The following is a 23,183-nucleotide window of genomic DNA, read 5'->3' as shown; positions in this document are numbered from 1 at the left end:
GTCATTCCCATTTTTGTCTATGCGCCCCCGGCCGACCTCAGTGAGGCCAGCCAGGAGCACCCATGAGAGCAGCAGACGGTACAAAATGATCGATAGCTGTCATCGACAATTTACAGTGGCAGATGGTGCAATAGGGATGGTAACCATCTCTGCTACCTTGCAAAGGCAAATTAATGCTGCTGTGTAGCACTGCAGTACTGCCTCTGTCAGCAGCATCCAGTACACATACGATGACAGTGAAAAAAGGCAAAACAGGCTCCATGGTTGCCATGCTATGCCGTCTGCCAGGGCAGTCCAGGGAAAAAGGGCGCAAAATGATTGTCTGCTGTTGCTTTCACGGAGGAAGGATTGAGTGATGACATTTACCCAGAATCACCTGTGACACTGTTTTGGCCCCATCATGCATTGGGATCTCAACCCAGAATTCCAGTGGGCGGGGGAGACTGCAGGAACTATGGGATAGCTACCCACAGTGCAATGCTCCAGAAATTGACGCTAGCCTCGGTACATGGATGCACACCACCGAATTAATGTGCTTAGTGTGGCCGCGTGCACTCGACATTATACAGTCTGTTTTACAAAACCAGTTTATGTAAATCGGAATAATCTCGTAGTGTAGACATACCCTCAGTCTGGCCAAAATCACAGTAGGAAAAGCTGTCATAGTAGTTTTCAAAATACTCACCCTAGTGTCAGTGGTTTTGTTATTGTTTTGGGTCAAAGATCATAAATAGCTTATTACTCAGTTATAAACTCCTGAATGCCAATTCCTACTCCTGCCTACTGCATCCAAAAAAATTATAATTGTGTGATAGACCCAGGCCACTTGGGAACAGCAGAGTAGTAGAAGGGAGATATACTGGCCACTGGATACGCAGTTTTCTGTTCCCTGAGTGACCAGAGCAGGGGCTGCTCCAGGCTAATGAGAACACCTGACTCCAATTAACCTGCTAAGAGTCAGGTGAACAGTTAAGCACCTGACTGTAATTAAGGCCCCTCTGATGCTATAAAAAGGCTCACTCCAGTCAGGCCAAAGGGAGCCAAGGAGCTAGAGGAGAGGAAGTGTGTGTGAGGAACTGGGAACAAGAGGTGTGCAAGAAGCGAAGAGTGAGTAGACATACTGCTGGAGGACTGAGAAGTACAAGCGTTATCAGACATCAGGAGAAAGGTCCTGTGATGAGGACAAAGAAGGTGTTGGGAAGAGGCCATGGGGAAGTAGCCCAGGGAGGTGTAGCTGTCATGCAGCTGTTAATAGGAGGCACTTTAGACAGCTGCAGTCCACAGGGCCCTAGGCTGGAACCCGGAGTAGAGGGTGGGCCCGGGTTCCCACCAACCCTCCCAACTCCTGATCAAACACAGGAGGAATTGACCTGGACTGTGGCTTCTACCAGAGGAGAAGGTCTCTGGGCTGTTTCCTGACCCACAGGGTAAATCTGTGAGACGAGCAAATCCACCAATAAGCGCAGGACCCACCAAGGTAGAGGAGGAACTTTGTCACAATTGTTACATTTATACATTTTCTTAAATATTGAATAATAAATATACCATTAAAGACTAAAGTTAAATCTTTGCACAAAGACATTTATTTCTAGCAATAAGTTTGCCAAAGTCAAATTTCCTTTTCTGCATAATCCAGGAGATAACTTATGATTTGTAGTACAGTAATATCTAAAGCCCCTAATTGAAGGAGACCCATTCTTCTAGATGCTGTACATGGTTACACTTGCACCTGTAGAGCGCTTTGGGTTAAACCAGCCTTCAGAGAGCGCACTAAGGAAAGCGCTCCAGTCTGTCCACACTGACAGCTGCAAGCGCACTGGCATGGCCACATTTGCAGCGGCATTGAGAGCGGTGGATTATGGGCAGCTATCCCAGCATTCAAGTGGCTGCAACATGCTTTTCAAATGAGAGCGATAGGGCGGAGTGTGTTATTTGTATATGGGGTTAGAGAGGGAGTGGGTTTTTGGAGTGCTGAGAGTGTGTCAGCATGCTATCTTGTAAGTTCAGATCCCCCTAGCCCCCCTGCCTCTCACTCACTCAGTAAACGTTTGCTTTGCCCAGTTGCAGATAAGCAGCTGCTGTCTGAAACGGAGCTCTGAAAAGGCACTGCTGCATTCCTCAGCCAATTTCACAACAAAGAGAAGAGAGGCTACTTAACTTAAGGGGATAATGGGACTTTTCCAGAGGTCAGTAAGAATGCTGTAATGTAACTCCTCGTTCACACTGGCCCTGGGGCATCTCAGCCAATACGCAACAGCCGTTATCCCTCTCGTGGAGATGGAGTACCAGGAGCGCTTTAGCCAGGGAGTCAGAGCGCTCTATATGCCTTGCCAGTGTGGATGGGGAGTAAGGTAGAGCACTCTGGGAAGCTTTATTGCAGTATAAAGTGCCAATATAGCCAAGCCCTTAGTAAGTCATTTCTATCTCAAAGAGTTTCTAACTTAAATATGCAAACGTAAAAGTGTGTGGCCGTCCCTCCTGATCTACCTCTGAGGGAGACCACACCTTGTTGCTGTTGCACCCGTACCACGACAGTCAGTTAGGGGTGAATTAGCTGTCAGACCATTTGAGCTGGCCTGAGCAATAACGAGTCTATGTGAACCCTGGCCCTCAGGCAGGGCGAGACACCAACAGTTAGGGGCTCTGGCCTGCAGTTATGGCAGAGCAGCAAGGGGTCTATTAGCCCCAGCCCTCAGGGTAGTTAGCAAGCAGTTAGGGGCTCAGGGCAGGACAGCAAAAGTCTATAAGTGCAGGCCCTAAGCCAGGGCAAGACAACAAGCTGTCTAAGAGCTCAGCCCTCATTAGAGGAGGTAGCCTAGGTTAGAGCAATAAAAGATCTAGCCTCCTAGCTCTGGCAGACAGTAGACTAGCGCAGGCTTCCTGGCCTATGGTGGGGAGGCTGCCATCTCAGGGGTGAGGTGGCAGGGTTACCCGGGCCCACACAACTCCACCTGATCCTAGCCCAGGGCCCTAACAATAGTGGCGTGTTCCACCACTTGGGGTCAGGGAGGTTGCAGCCACAACATGCTGCCCTATCTGTAGGCAGCATCGCAGCCAGAGTGTAGTCAGCTGTCCCTAGGCTACTTCCTATCCTCCGCTCAGGGTGTACCTGCATCCAGGGATGGGTTGTGGTCCCTCCTGGTCTTTCTCTGAGGGAAGCCACACCTTCTTGCCACAGCAAGACAGATAAAAGGTGAGAGGGAACGCAGAGATGAAGTGACTTACCCAAGATTATATAACAGGTCAGTGGCAAAGTCAAGAATAAACCTGAGTCTCAGCCTGGTGCCCTACCCAAGAGACCATGCTGCCTTTTAAAATTCATGTCTCTGAAAAAAAACATAATTAAACCAGTGTCACTGGATCCAATTAATGGGTGATTACTGACTTTGAATGGAGGAATAGGAACAGGGTGGAATTACATGGTCTCATTGATTCAACTGGAGCCACGTCTAACACAGAGAAGAGAAAAACCAGCAGTCAAAGTAAAAAGTAATTAGTTACTAGGAGAACCGTAGTGGAGATATGGGTCATGTGGCATCACGCATCTATGTAACATCTTTTATAAAGTCTTTGTCTTCGTTGTGCGCAAACTTGGCCTCGAACAGTTTATGTGCCAAGTAAATACAGCATGGATGAAGTAGTGACGATCCCCTTTAGAGTGGAAAAACTCTCTTTAAGTTGGTGGATGAATGAGGAACCTGTATATGCAATTCCTCTTCCTCCCTCATACCCAAGAGAACGCTGATCACAGATGCATCCCCACTAGGTTAGGGCGCCCATCTGGATGAGCATACATCACAAGGCACATGGACACCTCAGAATGTACATAAATCTTCTAGTACTGAGAGCTGTCCAAGAGGCCCACAAAACAGTTTTACAACTCTCACAATCCCATCATATTCTAGTAATGCTGGACAATATAACTACAATGTTCTACATCAACAGCTAGGAAGGGACAAGATCCACCCCTCTCTGCATAGCCGGTGTGTGGAATTGCTGCACTCAACATCATATTACCCTATCAGTGGTCATCTTCTGGAAAAACAGTTCTCTAGTGGACAGCCTCAGCAGACATTTCTTAACTGACCATGAGGAGAATTTACACAAGTCATTGACGAACATCATATTCACTCAATGGGAAGCTCTTACTTGGGACCTCTTAGTATCTCAAGGGAACAGGAAATGCAAAATATACTGCTGCAGATGGGATCAGGGCCCCAGGGGTGATGCTCTGCTAATCTCATGGTAGGATATGCATTTACATCCATTCCTACATCAAGTCCTGTGGAAGGGCCAACAAGACAGAGTGGTAATCACCTCTATCACTCCCAAATGGGAGTGCAGTTTTGGTTTCTAAGCCTTCTTCACATGTCAGTTTGTTTACTCATCAGCATCTAATTGTTCCCATACCTTTGGACCCAGGACAGGATTCAATATCACCATCCAGACTCTTCACTTGACAGCATGGTATTTGAATGGATGTTGCACCTAAAACACACACACACACATATTCAGAAGCTGTCCAAGCTATCCTCAACAGTAGTAGAAAAGAATAAACCAGGAAATGCTAGATTGTGTGTTGGGACCCAGCGTCACCAAGTGTCCCAAGAAGAAGCAGGCATTCCCATTATCTTGGATGTCCCCCCACCTTCAAGTCTACAGGCCTTTCCCTTATCTTGCTGAGAGTTCACTTGGCTGTGATCAGTGGTTGCCACCCTCCAGTTGATGACCAATCTATCTTCACCCACCTGGTGATCGTACATCTTCTCAAAGTTTTAATTAGAACTTTTCTGCCTATAACCAAACATTAACTAGGCCACCATTTTAACTTTTCAGGATGTGTTTGTCTCATTTGTTAATGAAGGGTGCTTTTCTGGTGGCCATCGCTTCTGCCAGAAAGGTAATGGAACTTGGTGCCCTGATAGCTGATCCCTTGTATTCAGTATTCCATTAGGATAAGGTCTTGTTGCAATTGCACCCAAAATTCACTCCTAAAGTAATCTTGGATTTTCACATAAATGAGACCATACAACGCCTCATACACGCAGTGAGGATAAGAGACTCCATTCCCTAGACATGCTTGGAACATTAGTGTTTTATCTGCAAAGAAAAAAATCTATCAAAAAGTTACCTAAATTATTTGTTTCCCTAGAAGAACAAATAAGAGGCTTCTAACAGAACACAGGCATCTTCAATAGCCTCACTTCAATAAGTGTCACTCAATGATGTATGCAAAGGGGTTACGTGAAGTTCCATTCATACCTCCATGAGATATGCTATAGTACAAGCCTCCACAGCAGACACGTCCTATGGAGCGGCAGTTCTGGGATCATCTATATCACCAGCATTCTCGAACCCTCCTCCTCTTGTGAATACTGCTTGTCAGTCACCCACAGTGAATACAGATAGGAACCATCACTGGAAGAAGAAAGAGAAGTTACTTACCTTATAGTAACTGGAGTTCTTTGAGATGTGTTGTCCCTACCTGTGTTCCACTACCCTCTTTCCCTTCTGCATCAGATCCTTTCCTTGCTTCGCGATGGAGAAGGAACTGTAGAAGCACTTACTCTGCACTGCCCCTTACAGCCTCAGTTCACAGCGTTAGAAGATGAGCACATGTGCAGAGCAATGGACACTGCTGGCAAGAATCTTTTGGTCTCAGGCACATGGAGTGCGCGCACACAGTAGAATACAGATGGGGCCACACATCTTTAAGAATTCCAGTTACTATAAGATAATGCTGTTTATCCCTAAGGCTTCTGCTGGCCAAATTAGAGAGAAGCATCTAAAGTTCAATAGGAGAGACCTGTTGCTTTCATAGATTATAAGGCCAGAAGAGACCTTTGTGATAATCTAGTCAAACCGCTTGTATAACACCATCCATGGGCCTTCCCTTAATTTCTGTTTGAACTAGAGCATATGTTTTAGGAAAAACAGCCAATCTTGATTTAAAAATGTCTAGTGATAGAGAGCTACGACAACACATGGGAAGTTGTTCCAGTGGTTGATGACACTCAGTTAAAAAAGTGTGCCCTATTTCTAGTCTGGCTGCCTTTGGATCTTATTATGCCTTGTCTGCTAGACAGAAGAATCCTCTATTATAAAATTTCTGTTCCCTATGTAGGTACTTCTAAACTTACCCCTCAAATCACTCCCTATCCTTCTCTTTCTTAAGCTAAATAGATTGAGCTTCTTGAGTCTTTAACTGTCATGTTTTCCAATTCTTTAAGCATTCTTGTGGCTCTTCTCTGAATCCTCTCCAATTTGTCAACATCCTTCTTGAACTGTTGACACCAGAACTGAACACACTATTCCTGGAGCAGTTATACCAGTGCTAAATACAGGGGTAATACAATCTCTCTATTCCTACTTGAGATTCTTCTGTTTATACTCCCAAGGATCTCTTTAGCCCTTTGGGCCAATCTCACTGGGACTTCAGATTCAGATGATCATCCACCATGAACCCCAAGTCTTTTTCTGAGTCATTGCCCCCCATTCTGAAAGTATGGTCTAAATTCATTCTTCCTAGAGGTATGTTTTTACATTTAGTCATATTAAAATACACATTGTTAGCGTCTGTCCAGTTTACCAAGTGTTCCAGATTGCTCATTATCAATGATTTGTCCTTTTCGTTATTTACCAGTCCCCCAATCTTTGTGTCATCTGCAAACTTGATCTGTAATTATTTTGTTTTCTTCCATAACCTGGTTTTAGAATGATTATGAAGTTGCAGTAGTTACTTTGTAGACTTCATAGTGACTTTGAAGTTGTAGCCCTCTTTCATTTTTTAGCCCAATTTTGACACCTTCCCAAAGCCACAAATTCCTAAAAAATAAAATAAAAATTCATTTAGCTTCAAATTTGGTATTTGTGGTCTCTAGCAAGCACTGAACTTTTAGGGAAAGTGGGGTTGATTATGCAATGTATGCCAAAGGTATAAAACTTTAGAAAATGAAGTGTAATTCATTTTGGGGTAGTCTTCTCTTTTTTGTTTGTAAAGCATTGTCTCAAAATTAGCTGTATTAAGAATCTCAAATTTATTTTTTTTTGTGTCCTAGACATGCTGGAATTTTTTTTTTTCATTCACAGGGTAAACATTTTGAATATATTCCCTGCAGAGTTTTTAACCTTAAAACAGTCAATATCCAGTGACTAGATAAGTTTAATCAAACTCTGATTAAGCTTCATTTAAAAAAAAAAAAGTCATATCCCAGTTGGTACAGCTGACTGCATGATCCTGTGAGAGACCTTATGTTTGAAGAATTTCTGATGATCACTTTCATGTTTACTTTTAATAGGTGTGTTTTAATATCTCCAGAAGATTCAATCTTGTTTGAGGATTTCTTTGCTTTCTATCATTCACTGAAAGCAACAAACAAAAAGCCTTTTGTTGGTTAAGCAGGAATTCCTGGTTCATGCTGCTTTTCAGTTCCTTGTTCAGGCCCTGGCTCATTTAAAGTGTAAATTAACCCGCTGTATAAGTGGTGATGTTTTAAATAGATCATTAATTGACATTCTCTTAATTCATATATTAATATTTTGCTCTGGGACAGTAGTAATATTTTGCATCTACTGGTAGAAGAGAGAGTATTAAAGCAGTGGTCTGAACCTCTGAACCTGAAGGCTTTTTTGACTAGTGAGAATTCTGTGCAACTGCGCAAGCATGGAATTAATACCACCTGTAGATTTTACTCTCTCCCGATGAAAAATTGATTCATGCATACCTATCAGGCAGCGGTGGAGGGGAGGGGCACATCTGGTTTGGGGGTTAGGAGCAGCCAGGATAGTCGCAAATCACTGCATTGGGAGGCAGGGCTGAGCTCTCTCTCACTCACTATCGTGGTGCGCCTAGGGATGGGCAGGGCTATAGATGCCCCAACCAATGGCTCCTAGCATGCTCTGAGTTCCAACTGGGTTGGTGGGAAAGAGACTTCCTCTTCCCCTGCACTGTCCGCTCCTGGGGCAGGGTCAGACCAATCTCCAGGAAACCTGATCACTGCCCAGCCATGGGGAGAAGGGTCACTGTACAGGGAGCTGCCCCCCTGTCTTCCCAACCCCCGTGCATCCTGATCCCCTCATATACACCCAGACTCCCCCTGCATCCAGACCCCCCCCCCCACCAAGCTCCACCTCCTGTATCTGAGCACCAACTACCTTCACTTGGACCCCTCCAACAGAGTCACATTCACCCTGCACCCAGACTCCCCAAATGAGCCTGTGTATCCAAATCCGACCCACCCCCCTGGACTCCCAGCCAACCCACCCGCACCCTGATTGCCCCACACAGAACCCTCTCACTCCACACCTGGATTCCCCCTCACCCCCCACTAAGCCCCTCCACACTTGGATCCTGCCGTGTTGAGCCTGCTTGCCTCAGATCTGGATCTGAGGGGTAGGGCTGGGCATGTGTGCCTGAGAGACGCTGTCCCTTTTGCTTGCTGTGGAGCCATATAGATGTGTTAATATGCCTAGTAAGGAACATATTTGTCAAAACATTTTCTGCATCTGTTTTTGTTGCCTGTATTGTTACAGACATACTTGCTGAACGGTATTTTGAAATAAATTACCAAAATAATTGAAAATGGCATGATTATATTGTGTTATTTTGACAAAATATGCAGAATTTTGCAGAATTTTTAATATTTTGGTGCAGAATTCCCTCAGGAGTATTTAGTATTGTTTAGTATAGTTAGTGTGTTTATAGTGGATAAGAAATATTTAGTAAGCCAAATTTTTGTTTTTTTTGTTACTAAAGCTATTTACTGTGTCAGGCCAGGTCGTCAAGGTTTACAAATGGGTCCTGAGCTCAAAAAGGCTGAAAACCACTAGATTAAAGCACATCCAGTTGAATGGAACTTTGAGGCACTCACTGGTACATACATATTCTTTATTTGATAAATTGATAGTTACTAGAAAACATTGGGAACCATTAATAGAGTGAAATATTGAACTCAGAATTCAAGATTTAAAGGTAACTCTAATGGTCTGACCTGGCCTTCAAGTTGGAGTTGATGTGAGGTGCAGCAACGGACAACCTATGCTTTTGGATTCTTTGTGGGGTGATAACTGAGCAAATGTATAGATGCACTTATACACTATGTTGACTTTATGAAAAAGTAAAACAGCTCAATCTGCAAAAGTCAGATCTGTATTTTTCCATTTTTGGATCAGGGTTTTAGAGTTGGGTTCATTGCAAATAAAAACCCATCTATCAGACTTCTTATCGTTGAATTGTAGACAGTAGAGCTAGATCTATTATATTAGCTCATCTGATTCATTCCTTGTTTCTCTGGGTTTGTCTTACTGTCTGTCTGTTTTAGTATTGTTTATAAGCCTGCTGCAACAAAAGTTAAGGCAACAGAAAAGACATGTATAAATAAGATTAAGACCTTCTGTTTAATTGTTCCCTTTGCGAGCACTTATCAATATAATTCTAAGCAATACTTATTTTTCTTTCTTTGCTGTGAACAAATATCTTACCTGTGTATTCATTTTCTCCCTTGCAGGAGTTGTTCAGAAACCTGTCGCATGCCAGTGATGGAATACAAAGTGAATGAAGGAGTTCCATATGAATTCAAATTCCCCTTCAGAAACAACAACAAATGGCAACGAAATGCAAACAAGGGGCAAGGGCCTCATATGTCACAGGTACCATCCCAGATACAAAGTCCAGTAACCTCTAGGATTGGTTCAGGGAAAGGAGAAGGGAAAATGCCGCCCCAAGAGCGAGCAGCCAACATTCCCCGCAGCATCTCTAGTGATGGACGTCCATTGGAGAGCCGGCGGTATGTATGCTGTTCACAAATCAGTTTTCAACACTTTTCAGAATTTTTTCTAAAACAAAACACATTACATGTATTTTCAAACATTTTATTCTGTGTATCTTGCAAATAACTAAAAATATGTACCAGAATGGAATAACTTATTACTGCTATTTGCAAAATGAGATGGTATTGCATTGTTGGAATCTGTTTTGTTATGCCATATTTTGAAATTGATGTATTGCTTTTTAAATTTGGTGGGACCAGAACTGAAATCCTGACTCCCAAACACACCTGGACTTTTGGGTGTTCCAATTCTGGATCCACATTTTGTAGCTTTGTGGAAGTCACATACAGCTGTTGATGCAGAGAAATAGCATGAGGTTATATATTTAGGTAATGATAAAATGCATACCACAATATAGAGAGGTGAGGGAGGCAAATTTCCCTGATATGATAGGGAAGTCGTTTAGCTTTAGAGCCAGAGAACAGGTAACGTAAAGTTTAAATTTATACTGCCTCTCCGCATTTACAAATGAAACACTGATAACAGCCCCATCATGTCACAATATTTCCATCCCTTTAAGAATGTGGATGATAGTCCAAAAATGTAGTGTCTTTGTTTTGATTATCTGATTAAATCTGTTAGCATCACTAGACTTACAAAGAGATGGCTGCTGGGCAGGGTGGCGGGGGAAGTCTGTTTTGTAGACGACCTTGCATGTAGTGTATGTAGACCATGTCCAAATAATACTTTCCACATCTGGAAAATACAAAGAAGTGGACAATACATGCTATAAATTACCATGTATTTCAAAAGAGTTCTGTATGGTGAATTAATTCATTAAAGCATTCATTCATGTAGCCAAAAATTGAAAGAGAGAGAAATTAAGAGGCATCATAGCGAAGGGAGAAAAACTATAGCGATAAGATTGAAAGCTCAAGTGTGGCTCATCTGTTGACAAATGATGATGACTCCTAATGAGTTGATTGAGAAAGAAATGAAAGTATAATCTATCAGCAATTTTATATTGCATTTACACCCTTTTAAAAAACAAAATTAAAACTATACATTTTGCTCAAATTGTTGATTTGTGTTTTGCCTCATAAGGAAAATGTGCACTTGAGAATTTTAGGAAAGAACTTGCTTGTATTACCAGTGGTTCAGTGGTAGCACCAGTGTTTTTAGCACTGTGTCAGTTAAATTAGTATTAACATAAAAAGCTAGAAGCTTCTTGAGCCTTGTCTACAGTTTCCTGTTGATTTACCAATGTTAGCACAGATGGGAATTTTTTTCGAAAATTCTCTTGTATACAGAAGGCCATAGAAGCCAGTTTGACATTTGACATAAAGTTAACTTACCTCTGATCTGTCTATTTGGATCAAAATAGAGCATTGTACACTCAGATATGTAGCATCCACGGGATATACCGTACCTCCATAATAATGTTGAAGGGAGCCATCACCTGTGTTTTCAGAGCAGCATGGAATGATGTTTGCCCACTCCTGTACTGCAGGATTTCAAATTATAATCATAAGGGGAGGGCACAAGGTGTTTGGTGGAGACTTTGCAAAACAGAAATTATACTTCCATACCATTCAGAGTTTGTGTTGTAAACATGAAATCACGAGTTTGAGTTTGGTTTCCAAACCATTTCTACTTTTTTGTCCCCCTCTCCTTAAAATCTAACGTTCTTTCTAAAGCATTTTTAAAAAGGTTATTATTATGTCTGTTCAACTCTAAATACCTGTTAGCTAAGGTATTTTTGTTGTTGTTGCCTTCTCTCTCTCTGTCTGCTCAGCTTGCTTGAGGTTAATCTTGTGGGCTGTATCCAGTTTTATATAAAACAGCAGCTGTTTAATGTTCACTTGTTTCCAGTTAAGATAAAGAAATAAATACTTTTGTGATGTTAATGGAACACTGAAATATTAATAGGCTCATACATTGCCTTATTTTTCTTTCTCTTAAGTTGAGTAATGCTTTGTACTTTTAGTAAATAAAATCCAAATGCTTCAGTGCTTTTTTTTTATTATGTAAAAGTCCTAATGCCTACAGAGATGAGATTTTTATAGCTAGAGAAGAAATACGTTGTCTGCTTTGAATTTTCACTATTGACTCACATACTTCCAAAAGTGCAGAGATCACGCATGGATGATGCAAGACAGTCAAGGAACATGTAGTCAAGTTTTAACACTGGCAATGCCTAGTTAAGGACACTCCTTGTACATTCTGTGCATGATCCTTGCAGTTTTTCTGGTGTACACTGAATCAACTGTACTCCAGTCCACTTTGTTGGTCTCTACTTTGCATTAGTTAGAAACATTACTGATATGTGTTTTCAAAGAGGAAAGACCTCGGAGTAGTTCTCTATTCACTGAAGTGTAAGATGGCAAAGAGAAGCAACAGTTAACTAGAATGTAAAGCCGATTCATCTTTTCTTTCCCTTCTGAAGTCAGAATGGAGATTTAGTTGCAAGTAAAAATCTAGGCCGAGCTGAGAAAAATGCTATTAGTCACTGTTGATATTTGAGGTTGATGGGGGACCCCTTGGATTTAGAGAGCTGTTATCATTTAAGCCTACAGAAAAGAATCTTTCATGATATTTGCAAAAAGAACACGAGTACTTGTGGCACCTTAGAGACTAACAAATTTATTTGAGCATAAGTTTTCGTGGGCTACAGCCCACTTCTTCGGATGCATGGAATGGAACATATATTGAGGAGATATATATACACATACAGAGAGCATGGAAAGGTGGGAGTTGCCCTACCAACTCTGAGGCCAATTAAGTAAGGAAAAAAAACTTTTGAAGTGATAATCAAGATCGCCCAGTACAGACAGTCTTATTATCCAAAGAAGTGGGCTGTAGCCCACGAAAGCTTATGCTCAAATAAATTTGTTAGTCTCTAAGGTGCCACAAGTACTCGTGTTCTTTTTGCGGATACAGACTAACATGGCTGCTACTCTGAAACCTTTCATGATACTAGCTATCCAATGGTGAAGAAGTAGACATTAATAGACAGTGGAACTGCTTACATACTGTCTGTATGCATAAAGATTTTGTGTTCTTTTTTAATAAACTAAAAAAGGATCATGCGTCACAGATGTTTTGACATGACGGATAAATAAAGTCTGTTCTTCATAGAATATATACTGCGTAACTATCCATGAATTGTGGTGAGAAACTGGATCCTATCAAACATTAATTTTAAAATTGTCACTTAATATAATGAAATTATCCTTTTTTTTTTTTTTAAAGTGACACTGTTGCCTGCAAAAAAAATTTTCTCTGTAATGTTTACATTCTGCCCCAGTAACTTACACGTGTCTTTAGGCAAAAACTGAAGTGTTAAAGAAAGAGAAATAACCCAAAGGTGACACAGGGTTGTCTAAACTTCAAAGGTTTGCCACTTTAAGTGTGCTGGCAAAGCAGCCAACTCTCCCTTGTGTGGACACTTATATCAGTATAAACATGCTTACACTACTATATTTTATTCTGGTTTTAGGAAAAAATAAGCTATACTGGTATAAGGCACCTTTATACTGGTATAACTACATCTGGACTAGGGCTTTTACTTGCATAACTATGGCAGCAAACATCACACTCCTAGCAGACAGTTATTCCAGAATGCTTTTAAAGTGTAGACAGCGCAAAGAGTGGTTGGAGCTTTGATTATACATAGCATATAAAAGAGGGCAGCTCCCAGCAGAACAGTGGTCCGTTCAGCTCTGGTTCAGTACTGATTCAGTGAAGAGACTTGTCAACTATCCGCATCAACACCACTTCCGGCAGCCCTTTGATTTTTTTTTCAGTTTCCCAGTCAAATACTGACCCGATTGAAGTATATTTAACTCATAAAATCTGAAAGTGATCATCAGAGGCGGAAGGAATTCTACTGAAGAGTTAGGGGTAGAATTGATTTGTGCTTTCTCTCATGCTTAGGGAAAGCTCCCTGTAGATATCTGCAACACGAAGTCTGTGTCTACGCTACTGAGCCTATGCTGGCATAGCCCCCTCATGTTGATGCAGCATATACATCAGAAGGAGTTTTTCTTCCCGTGTAGGAAAACTACCTCCCCGAAGGATGTTAGCTACACCAACAGAAACACTCTTCTGTGTCAGCATAGCTGTATCTACACTGAGGGTTTGTCAACATTGGTATGTTGGCTGGGGTGGGTTTTTTTCCCCATGCTGCTGACCAATATAGCTATGCTAGTATACATTTTAAGGGTAGCCCAAGCCTAACTCATTATTCTCCTTCAACACCCTCCTTAGATCTCTACTTTGCTCGGAGGCCTACAAAAAAATCCAGCACAATGGAGTCCTGGTTCGTGACTGAGACTCCTAGGCACTACTGCATAATACAAATACAGATAACAACAGTGACTGTGGCACAGAGATCCACCCACCTTTACTACTTAAGAAAACAAACACAATAACAAAGAGCCAGTGACAGGGAGCCTGCAAATTTTCCACAGTGACTGACATTTTATTTCTGGACTGGCTATTGAGAAAAATGGTGGTTCTGGAGTGTTTTTGTTGGATAGGTTGAGATTAAAGTTCCATGGAGGTAGAGCTGGAATATCATTAACATTTCTCTAATAAACTTTTAAATCTGTTGCTGCTTGTCCTGTCAGAAATTTGCCTGGTTTTGTTATTTTTCAGAACTTTTTGCTTTAAATTGATTGCCATCATTTTATTTTTTGTAGTTTATGTTCAGGGTTTTTTTCTCCTGTTTGTTTTTAATGATGGCATTGGATGTGGGAGGAGGGAGATGATGGCTGTGGATAGGAGGAATAGGAATGACTGTCTAAGCTGGAGATTAGGAGTAGAGCTGAGCGATTTTGCTCCTTTATCTCCCCTTCCCCCGCCGTTCAGGGCTGATTTGAAAAAAATGTGGTTCAGTTCAAATGGAAAAAGTTTTGTTTTGAGTCAAACAAAACACTTAGACTTGAAATGAATTTTTTTTTCATTGGGGGGTGTTATTTACCTTTTTAAAAAGATTACATTTTGAAACAAAAATGCTATTTTGAAATGAAAAGTCTAAAAGGCTAAGGAATAGCCAGGAGGATTGTATTCCGACTTCAGTTCATGGTTTGTGTTTTAAGGGATGCTACAGCTGTGAAACTTGCATGTAATAAATTGATCCAGGTGGCCTTTTGAGCTATGAACCTGAGATGATTTGTGGGACAAGCTTATGTAGCAGTATTAACAACCATTCTAATTCCATCATCATCTCCATTCCAACAGTGTGGAGTTTAAGGATGTAACAGAGAAGCACTGTACAATTTTTGGCTTACATTGGACTTGACACAATATTGAATTTAATAGTATCAGCAATAAAACTGTGACCTATGTTAACATCTGGAAGACACTAAATATTTCAGGGACTTGACTTAAACAAAAAACAGCTTAAAAGAAAATAAGTATTTTTCTTACCTTTTCTTTGAGTGATTAAGTAATGGGATTTAACTGAGTGGTGCCTTTATGCTGTTGAATCTTGTAATATCAGTTCAAGTGAGTTTCCAGTTGACTTTTGCCATATCAGAGATTGTTTTTTAGTGAATCTAGTTACAGTGAAAGGTGCTGGATTAACAGTCATGGAAACTGAAGCAAATTATTTTGCCACTGTATAAATAAAGCATAGTTTTTCCATATTGTCCTATGAATATATATCAAGTGTGACCTGGAGGGACTGCCTCTAAGGCTGAGATGGTAGTTCAGTAACAGTTCTTGGCTTCTGGGAACCACAAAGGGTGCCAATTTTTGCCAGCTGTGTTCATGTTTTTCTAATACAGGCACTTGTCCAGTAGGGCCTGAGCTGAGACACTGACTCATTTCTCATAAGGTATAAGGTTTATTTTGCAGCCCAGTGGAACTCTATTTCATACAACGTCTACATTCTGTGGCACTGTTAATTTAGTCAGTCATCATGAAATACTCATCATTCTTATCCCGTACCACTACATAAACACATACAACTATAATTTATACTTGAAAATAGTTATTAGCATAAAACTAATCACTGATTATTTTCAACAGTGATATTTGATGTTGAATGTTTTTGCTATGCTCTTCAGGGTAGCCCGGTTACAACTTTTAGACCCCAGCTGTGTTGTCCTCCAGGTGGCCCAGCTTAAAATCTTTGTTTCCATCCCCCATGCCCACTGGGCTCAGCAAGCACAGAGCTTTGTAATCAGTTTCAATGAACTATCTGTTCTCTGGGCATCCCAAATCACCACTCTGTACTTCTGACTCTACCTGGTATCTGGGAAGCAGTGAGACTTCAGCTCTGGCTCCCTAACCCCCATAGTCTTGTTCCATTGAATAGTGCAGGGAGTATGCACTGTAGTCCAGATAAGTCCCTTATGGAGAGCAAGCGCAGTTGTAGGCAAATCCTAGCAGGACAGGGAGACAGAATGTTTGGGCACTAAGTTGTTGCAAAATGGTGAGTTCCACAACAAATTAATTAATTAATATTAATAAATTAATTTTTATTAATAATTGGAGATATACCAATCTCCTAGAACTGGAAGGGACCTTGAAAGGTCATTGAGTCCAACCCCCTGCCTTCACTAGCAGGACCAGTTTTTGCCCCAGATCCCTAAGTGGCCCCCTCAAGGCTTGAACTCACAACCCAGGGTTTAGCAGGCCAAAGCTCAAACCACTGAGCTATCCCTCCCACAACAAAGATGTTGAATTAAATTAAAAAAAATAAATATATGGAGATATACCTATCTCATAGAACTGGAAGGGACCTTGAGGTCATTGAGTCCAGTCCCCTGCCTTCACAGCAGGACCAAGTACCGTCACTAACAGATTTTTGTCCCAGATCCCTAAATAGCCCCCTCAAGGATTGAAATCACAACCCCAGGGTTTAGCAGGCCAGTGCTCAAACCACTGAGCTATCCCCATAGCATCTTGGAAAAATTCCAAATTCTATAGCTGTAGAATCATAGACTTTGTGGGGCCATGATTGAAATGAGATCATTTCAGCACGCACCTCTTTATTGGTTTGCTCGGGATTCACCTTTTCAAGCTTGTTCAGGTTTCCAACCCTTGGTGATACAACTTTTTGATGAAGAAAAGTGAGTTTCTGGAGCAGAATTCTATTAGAAGGGATGAGTTTCACAGCCACAGAATACATGATCCCTGGATCTAAGATGCTGATCAGTCATCTGGTGGGAACTGCATGCACAAATTAGAACTGTTAGTTTAGACCATAACCAGTGCCAGTCCCCGTGAACCATAACCGTTCTCATATAGGTACTTGCATGGAGATTAATGTTGTATACTTAAGCACTGATGAATTCCAGAATTCTAGTGCTAAATACCGAATTCATTAAAACTTAATGTGTGGGATGCATTGTTTTACAATCAAAAGATTGGTTTACTTTTAAGTGGTGATGATGAAAATAAAAACCACAAAAAACCAACAAGTGTCTGAATAAGCTTTCATTTAAGAAAGATGCAATGAAGTAATTACAGTATTTCCTGAAGATGATGAAATGAATTCATTTTGTTGAAAAATTATGGACAGTGAAGAACATAGAAGTGGTAAATGTGGTCTAACAAGGAAATTGATTTAAAGCAAATTTTCACTGGTATATATTCAGCAACTCTTGTTTGTTCATTTTAGACTTGTTGCCTTGAAAAGTTGCAAATCATTTTTTATTTGCGAGGGCTCAAATTTGACTAGGACTGGAATATAAGTTTCTCTTGATTGACCAAAATCACCTTTAAGTAAATTCAGTATGGCCATGCTACATCCTTTTTATCCCAGTTGAAAAAATAAAATAAAGATCAGGCTTTTTTTTACCTGATATTACCAAAATGTTCAGTCAAATTTTATTTTGGTTCTGCATGTCAATACAACACTTAATGTCTTAGTTAACCTTTTTTTTTTTTTAAATACAGATTGATATTTTTATGGTTTGAAAGTTTTAACTGAGCGAGACAATATTAAGAATAAAGGTGTACATATCCACCTAGCTTCTGACCCTCCTCCTTCACATTGGAGTATCCCCTTTTTTAGGCCGCTTTTTTTTTCCTGCCTCTCCACTGTGTACCGGCCACTGTTCTTCTTTCCCCTGCCCCAGACATTTAACTATAGTGCATCATGCTGCTTCCAGAATGCATTTCAAAATTAAACTTGCTGCTTACTGTCAGGGCGCGCTTTATTCAGCCGGTCAGTGATACTCAAACTGCAAAGTGAAACTTCCTTCAGGGCTAACTGTCCTTTTTGGAAGTCAGTTGTGCTGGCAGCACAGGGAGCTAGAATGGCATCTGAATTGGAGGGAGTGTATGGGGAATAGCTGTAGTAGAAACTGATTGGTTACAGATTGTGTGCATGTGTCTGTATATGTGTATACATATAAAGCGTGCATACAACATAGAGACTGCTTGGGAGAAGGGAGGGGCCATGCAAGAGACAGGAAACAACATTAAAGGGACTTACTCTGGCTTCTTAAAAAGAAAACATTTAGAAGTATTATTTTTTACAGAAACCAGACTGGACATGCAGCAAATATTAAAAGTAGCCTCTGATTAGGACTTGGCTCCAGGCTCTGGCTGTGTGTTTTAGGCTGAATAGGAGGAGTGCTACGGTGGGAGGGGCTGAAAGTGTGCAGCCTTCCCACACCGCTGATAGTGTTATGTAGAGGTGGAGGAAGGGAGCAGGCGAGCATGGGAAAGAAACTAATGTGGGAGTGGGGGAAGTACAGTAAGGATACAAATTCCAAATTTCTGTATAGCCTCTCATTGAAACATGGCAGCTCTGGTTTGAAAATGCATGGTGACAAAAGTGGGGAAAGCCATCCACAATTCACTGGCAAGCTCATAGAAAAGAATTCCATTGACATGAAGGCGTACACAAAACAGTAGCTAATTCTAGACAGAGACACACCAGCATTGCTGTAAAAAATTGGTGAGCTGGAAAAACATTCTGGATTTTCCCAGGGAAATAAGCATCCCATATCGAATAGTACTACAGGAAATTCCTTTTTAAACTAGTAGACTATACCTACTTAAGTGGAATGTATCTGCAGTTAAGCATTTTGCTTTGAAAGGGCTCATCAGCATCTACACACTTAGGTTGGGATTTTCACAGGAGCATAAGAGAGGTAGGCACCAAACTCCCACTGAAATTCAGTGCTGTTGAGTGCCTAGTTTTACTTAGGTCTTTGGGAAATTAGACTTCTTTGATATGGGACAGGTAAGAAGCTGAGTATATACAGACCAAACATATTCTGAGAAGGAGGCTTAAACTTGAGCTTTACCTTTATATATTGAAACGAGTGACTCTTTTAAAGGCTCCAGTTTCACTTTCAAAGTACTATAGACTCTTGTCAAGCATAGGAGGGTGCAAACAAAACATGACAATGATACAATCATCCTAGTTAACAGAGGGATTCACTTTAGTTTCCTAACCTTATTTAAAGATGAGCATTATTTAAAAAAACAAAAACCACGCATTTATGTAGTTATTCAGGTAAGAAACTAGTTTATCAGCAATACTACAGCAGAAAAGTAGTTTGAAATGAACAAAGCAGTCCATCATAAATTTATGCTAGCATACAAAATATACCTTGTTCACTACTGTGAATAAGATTATATGACACATGGTGACCATCACACAAGTTTTCAAAAATGCCACCGACTTGCATCAACGGGTGGGGGAAATCGATGGTGCCTGTGGTGAAAGGGGAACAGTCCCTGTGGCAGAGGAGGGAGACATTCGCCAAGGGACAATAGGTAGCTACTCCCTGGAAGTCTCTAACACCCATTGGCCAGCTGGAGGAGAGAAGTGCTGATTAGCCTGCATTCCACCGATCCCAAGATTTAGCCCAAGGCAGGGGCCATATGGAACCTCTTTTGGTCGCATTCCAGCAGCCCACTCTACCCACCCAAACAAGGATTGGGAACCCAGCCTGACAGATGCTGCGGGTCTAGTCAATTGCCTGTTAAGGGGTCAGGAAGGAAATTTTTCTCCCGGGGCCAATTTGCAGAAGACCAGGGAGTTTTTTGCCTTCCTCACAGCACCTGCAAGCCACAGTGGGTTGAGTAGGAATGCACCTAGTACCTGACTGAGGTGCACTAGTGGAGCTGTTTATTTGTCACAACTTGCAGCCGGTTTCCAATGCGGCTAAGAGAATAAAATTAACAGTTCCCAGAGAGAAAAGACCAGGGATTTTGGTGATGGGCCTTGGGCTCAAGTCATAGGGTGAGACCTTGTGACCCTCGTGGGCTAAGGTCTCCACTCTGCTGCACCCTCTGTCTCCCTTGCAGTGAGGAGAGTGCTAGAACTCAGAGAGGGCTGAGTCCTGGGGATAGGCTGAGGAGAGCCTACTCTGTGTTATGGATTATATGGTAAGGAGCCCTGTAACTGTGTAACCTCCACACTGGAACCAATTAAATGCCTGGTATAGGAAAATATCCTGACAGGAGAGAGCTCTTCTGTTGCCATAAATAACCACCTCCGTGAGCGGCATAAGCTTTGTTGGCGGGAGAACTTTTCCCACTGACATCGTGCTGTGCACATGAACACTTCTGTTGATGTAACTTGTGTTGCTCAGAGAGGTGGAATATTCACCCTCGTAAGTGACACAAGTTTTGCCACCATAGGCTTTAGTATAAACATAACCATATATTTTGAAATCTCTTGAGTTCTGAGATCTTGATTTCTCAGCCTTAATGTTGTATTAATTTGTTTTTTGCATTTAATTTCCTGTTTGTTTTAATGGGGGAAAAAAGTGTGTGTGTGTGTGTGTGTGTGTGTGTACGCACGTGTGCGCATGTGTGAGAGAGTTTGGGGGTGGGAGGGAGTGCTCTTAGTTGTATCACAGTCTGCTCTTAATTGACTCATCCCAAATTGAATCAGTCTTAACTGAAGCCTGGTTAGGCAAAGCACTTAAGCAAGTGTGTGAAAACATGTGAGCTGAAGTCAATAGGGCTGTTCACATAAAAGAATACAATTCAAAGCACTCCAGCAACTATAGACATGTGAATACAAAACAACAAACCATCTTTGTACTCACAACTTGGAAACAGAAGATTAGAAAGCAGGAAATAGAAAAAAATTACTCCTCATAGCCGAGAGAGTACAGGCAGAAGACCTCAGAGCAAAGGACTCACACACAAAGTTCCCTCCACCCAGATTTGAAAAAGTCTTGTTTCCTGATTGGTCCTCTGGTCAGGTGTTTCAGATTACTTCTTTCCAGGTGAAAGAGACGTTAACCCTTAGCTATCTGTTTATGACACGCCCCCCAAATTGCAGACAGTGGGGAAGCTCACTGGCGGCGATTTCCTCCTAGAACTTTAAACTAAACAGATTAATGCAACACATGCACCGTTACATATACCACTAAGTATATAACTAACAGACATCTACAGTGTAAGAACACTTTTTAACTACTGGATTCTGGGAAACTCTCACGGGAGAGTGCATCAGCTACTTTGTTAGAAGCTCCTGAGATGTGCTGAATTTCAAAATCAAAATCTTGGGGAGCTAAACTCCAACGAAGAAGTTTCTTGTTGTTCCCCTTGGCAGTATGAAGCCACTTTAGTGCAGCATGGTCAGTTTGTAGCTGGAACCGCCGTCCCCAAACATATGGACGTAGCTTTTCTAGGGCGTACACAATGGCGTAGCATTCCTTTTCACTGACTGACCAGTGACTTTCCCTCTCAGACAGTTTCTTGCTGAGAAACACGACAGGATGGAAGTTGTGATCCGTTGCTTCCTGCATGAGAACCGCTCCTATACCACGCTCAGATGCATCCGTGGTTACTAGGAATGGCTTGTCAAAATCCGGGGCCCTGAGTACAGGGTCAGACATGAGTGTCGCCTTAAGCTGGGTAAAGGCCTTTTGACACTCATCAGTCCACTTAACTGCATTTGACTGGGTCTTTTTGGTCAGGTCGGTCAGTGGGGCAGCGATTTGGCTGTAGTGTGGTACAAATCGCCTGTAGTACCCGGCCAAGCCTAAGAAGGATTGGACCTGTTTCTTTGACCTTGGGACAGGCCACTTTTGGATAGCATCCACCTTGGCCTGTTGCGGGTTTATGGTTCCTCGACCCACCTGGTGCCCCAGGTAAGTCACTCTGTTTTGGCCTATTTGACACTTTTTGGCCTTAAGAGTTAGTCCGGCCTGCCTGATGCGCTCAAAGACCTTTTCCAGGTGTAGTAGGTGTTCGGGCCAGGAGTCTGAAAAAATGGCCACATCATCGAGGTAGGCAACTGCAAATTCTCCCAGTCCTGCTAGTAGACCATCTACCAGCCTCTGGAAGGTGGCGGGTGCATTTCGAAGGCCGAAAGGAAGGACATTGAATTCATACACCCCCGCATGGGTGACGAATGCTGACCTTTCCTTGGCAGGTTCATCTAGCGGTACTTGCCAGTACCCCTTGGTTAAGTCTATTGTAGAGATGAACTGGGCACATCCCAACTTCTCCAATAGCTCATCGGTGCGTGGCATTGGATAGTTGTCTGGATGAGTTACCGCATTTAGCTTACGGTAGTCCACGCAAAAGCGTATTTCCCTATCTGGTTTGGGTACCAGAACCACTGGAGATGCCCATGCACTTGTAGATGAGCGGATTATACCCATCTGTAGCATGTTCTGGATCTCCCGTTCTATAGCAGCTTGGGCATGAGGAGACACCCGGTAGGGTGGGGTTCTAATGGGGTGAGCATTACCTGTGTCAATGGAGTGGTATGCCCGTTCAGTCCGTCCTGGGGTGGCTGAGAACAATGGGGCGAAGCTAGTGCACAGCTCCTTGATTTGTCACCGCTGCAGACGTTCCAGGGTGGTTGAGAGGTTCACCTCTTCCACGCCACCGTCTTTTTTACCTTCGTAGTAGACACTGTCAGGCCACTCAGCATCATCTCCCTGGACTGTAAACTGACAAACCTGTAAGTCTCTGGAATAGAAAGGCTTGAGAGAATTAACATGGTACACTTTGGGCTTTAGTGAGGAATTGGGAAATGCTATGAGGCAGTTCACAGTTCCCAGGCGCTCTTGGACCGTGAATGGCCCTTCCCATGATGCTTCCATCTTATGGGCCTGTTGCGCCTTCAAGAACATAACCTGGTCTCCTACCGTGAAGGAACGTTCTCTGGCATGTCTGTCAAACCAGGCCTTTTGTTCTTCCTGAGCATCCTTTAGGTTCTCTTTAGCAAGGGCTAAGGAGTGTCGGAGGGTGCTTTGTAGGTTGCTTACAAAGTCCAGAATGTTAGTTCCTGGAGAAGGCGTAAACCCCTCCCATTGCTGCTTCACCAACTGTAATGGCCCCTTAACCTCGTGACCATACACAAGTTCAAACGGTGAAAACCCTAAATTGGGATGTGGTACAGCCCTGTAGGCAAACAGCAACTGCTGCAACACTAGGTCCCAATTATTGGAGTATTCGTTGACAAATTTACG

The 23,183-nt window shown here is 42.1% G+C and overlaps 1 protein-coding gene across 8 annotated transcripts in view; it reads left to right on the top strand.

Annotated features, from left to right (window-relative positions):
• Positions 1-23,183, top strand: part of SIPA1L1 (signal induced proliferation associated 1 like 1) — a 406,115-nt gene that overhangs the window by 342,129 nt on the left and 40,803 nt on the right. For all 8 annotated transcript variants that reach the window (XM_030559663.1, XM_030559661.1, XM_030559662.1 and 5 more), the window contains one exon: positions 9,507-9,785. In XM_030559663.1, coding sequence (XP_030415523.1) covers positions 9,507-9,785 — 279 coding nt within the window. The remainder of the gene's footprint in view (positions 1-9,506; positions 9,786-23,183) is intronic.

This window comes from Gopherus evgoodei, chromosome 4, assembly GCF_007399415.2.
Source record: "Gopherus evgoodei ecotype Sinaloan lineage chromosome 4, rGopEvg1_v1.p, whole genome shotgun sequence".
NCBI lineage: Eukaryota > Metazoa > Chordata > Testudines > Testudinidae > Gopherus > Gopherus evgoodei.
This window is presented reverse-complemented; position numbering and strand designations above follow the sequence as displayed.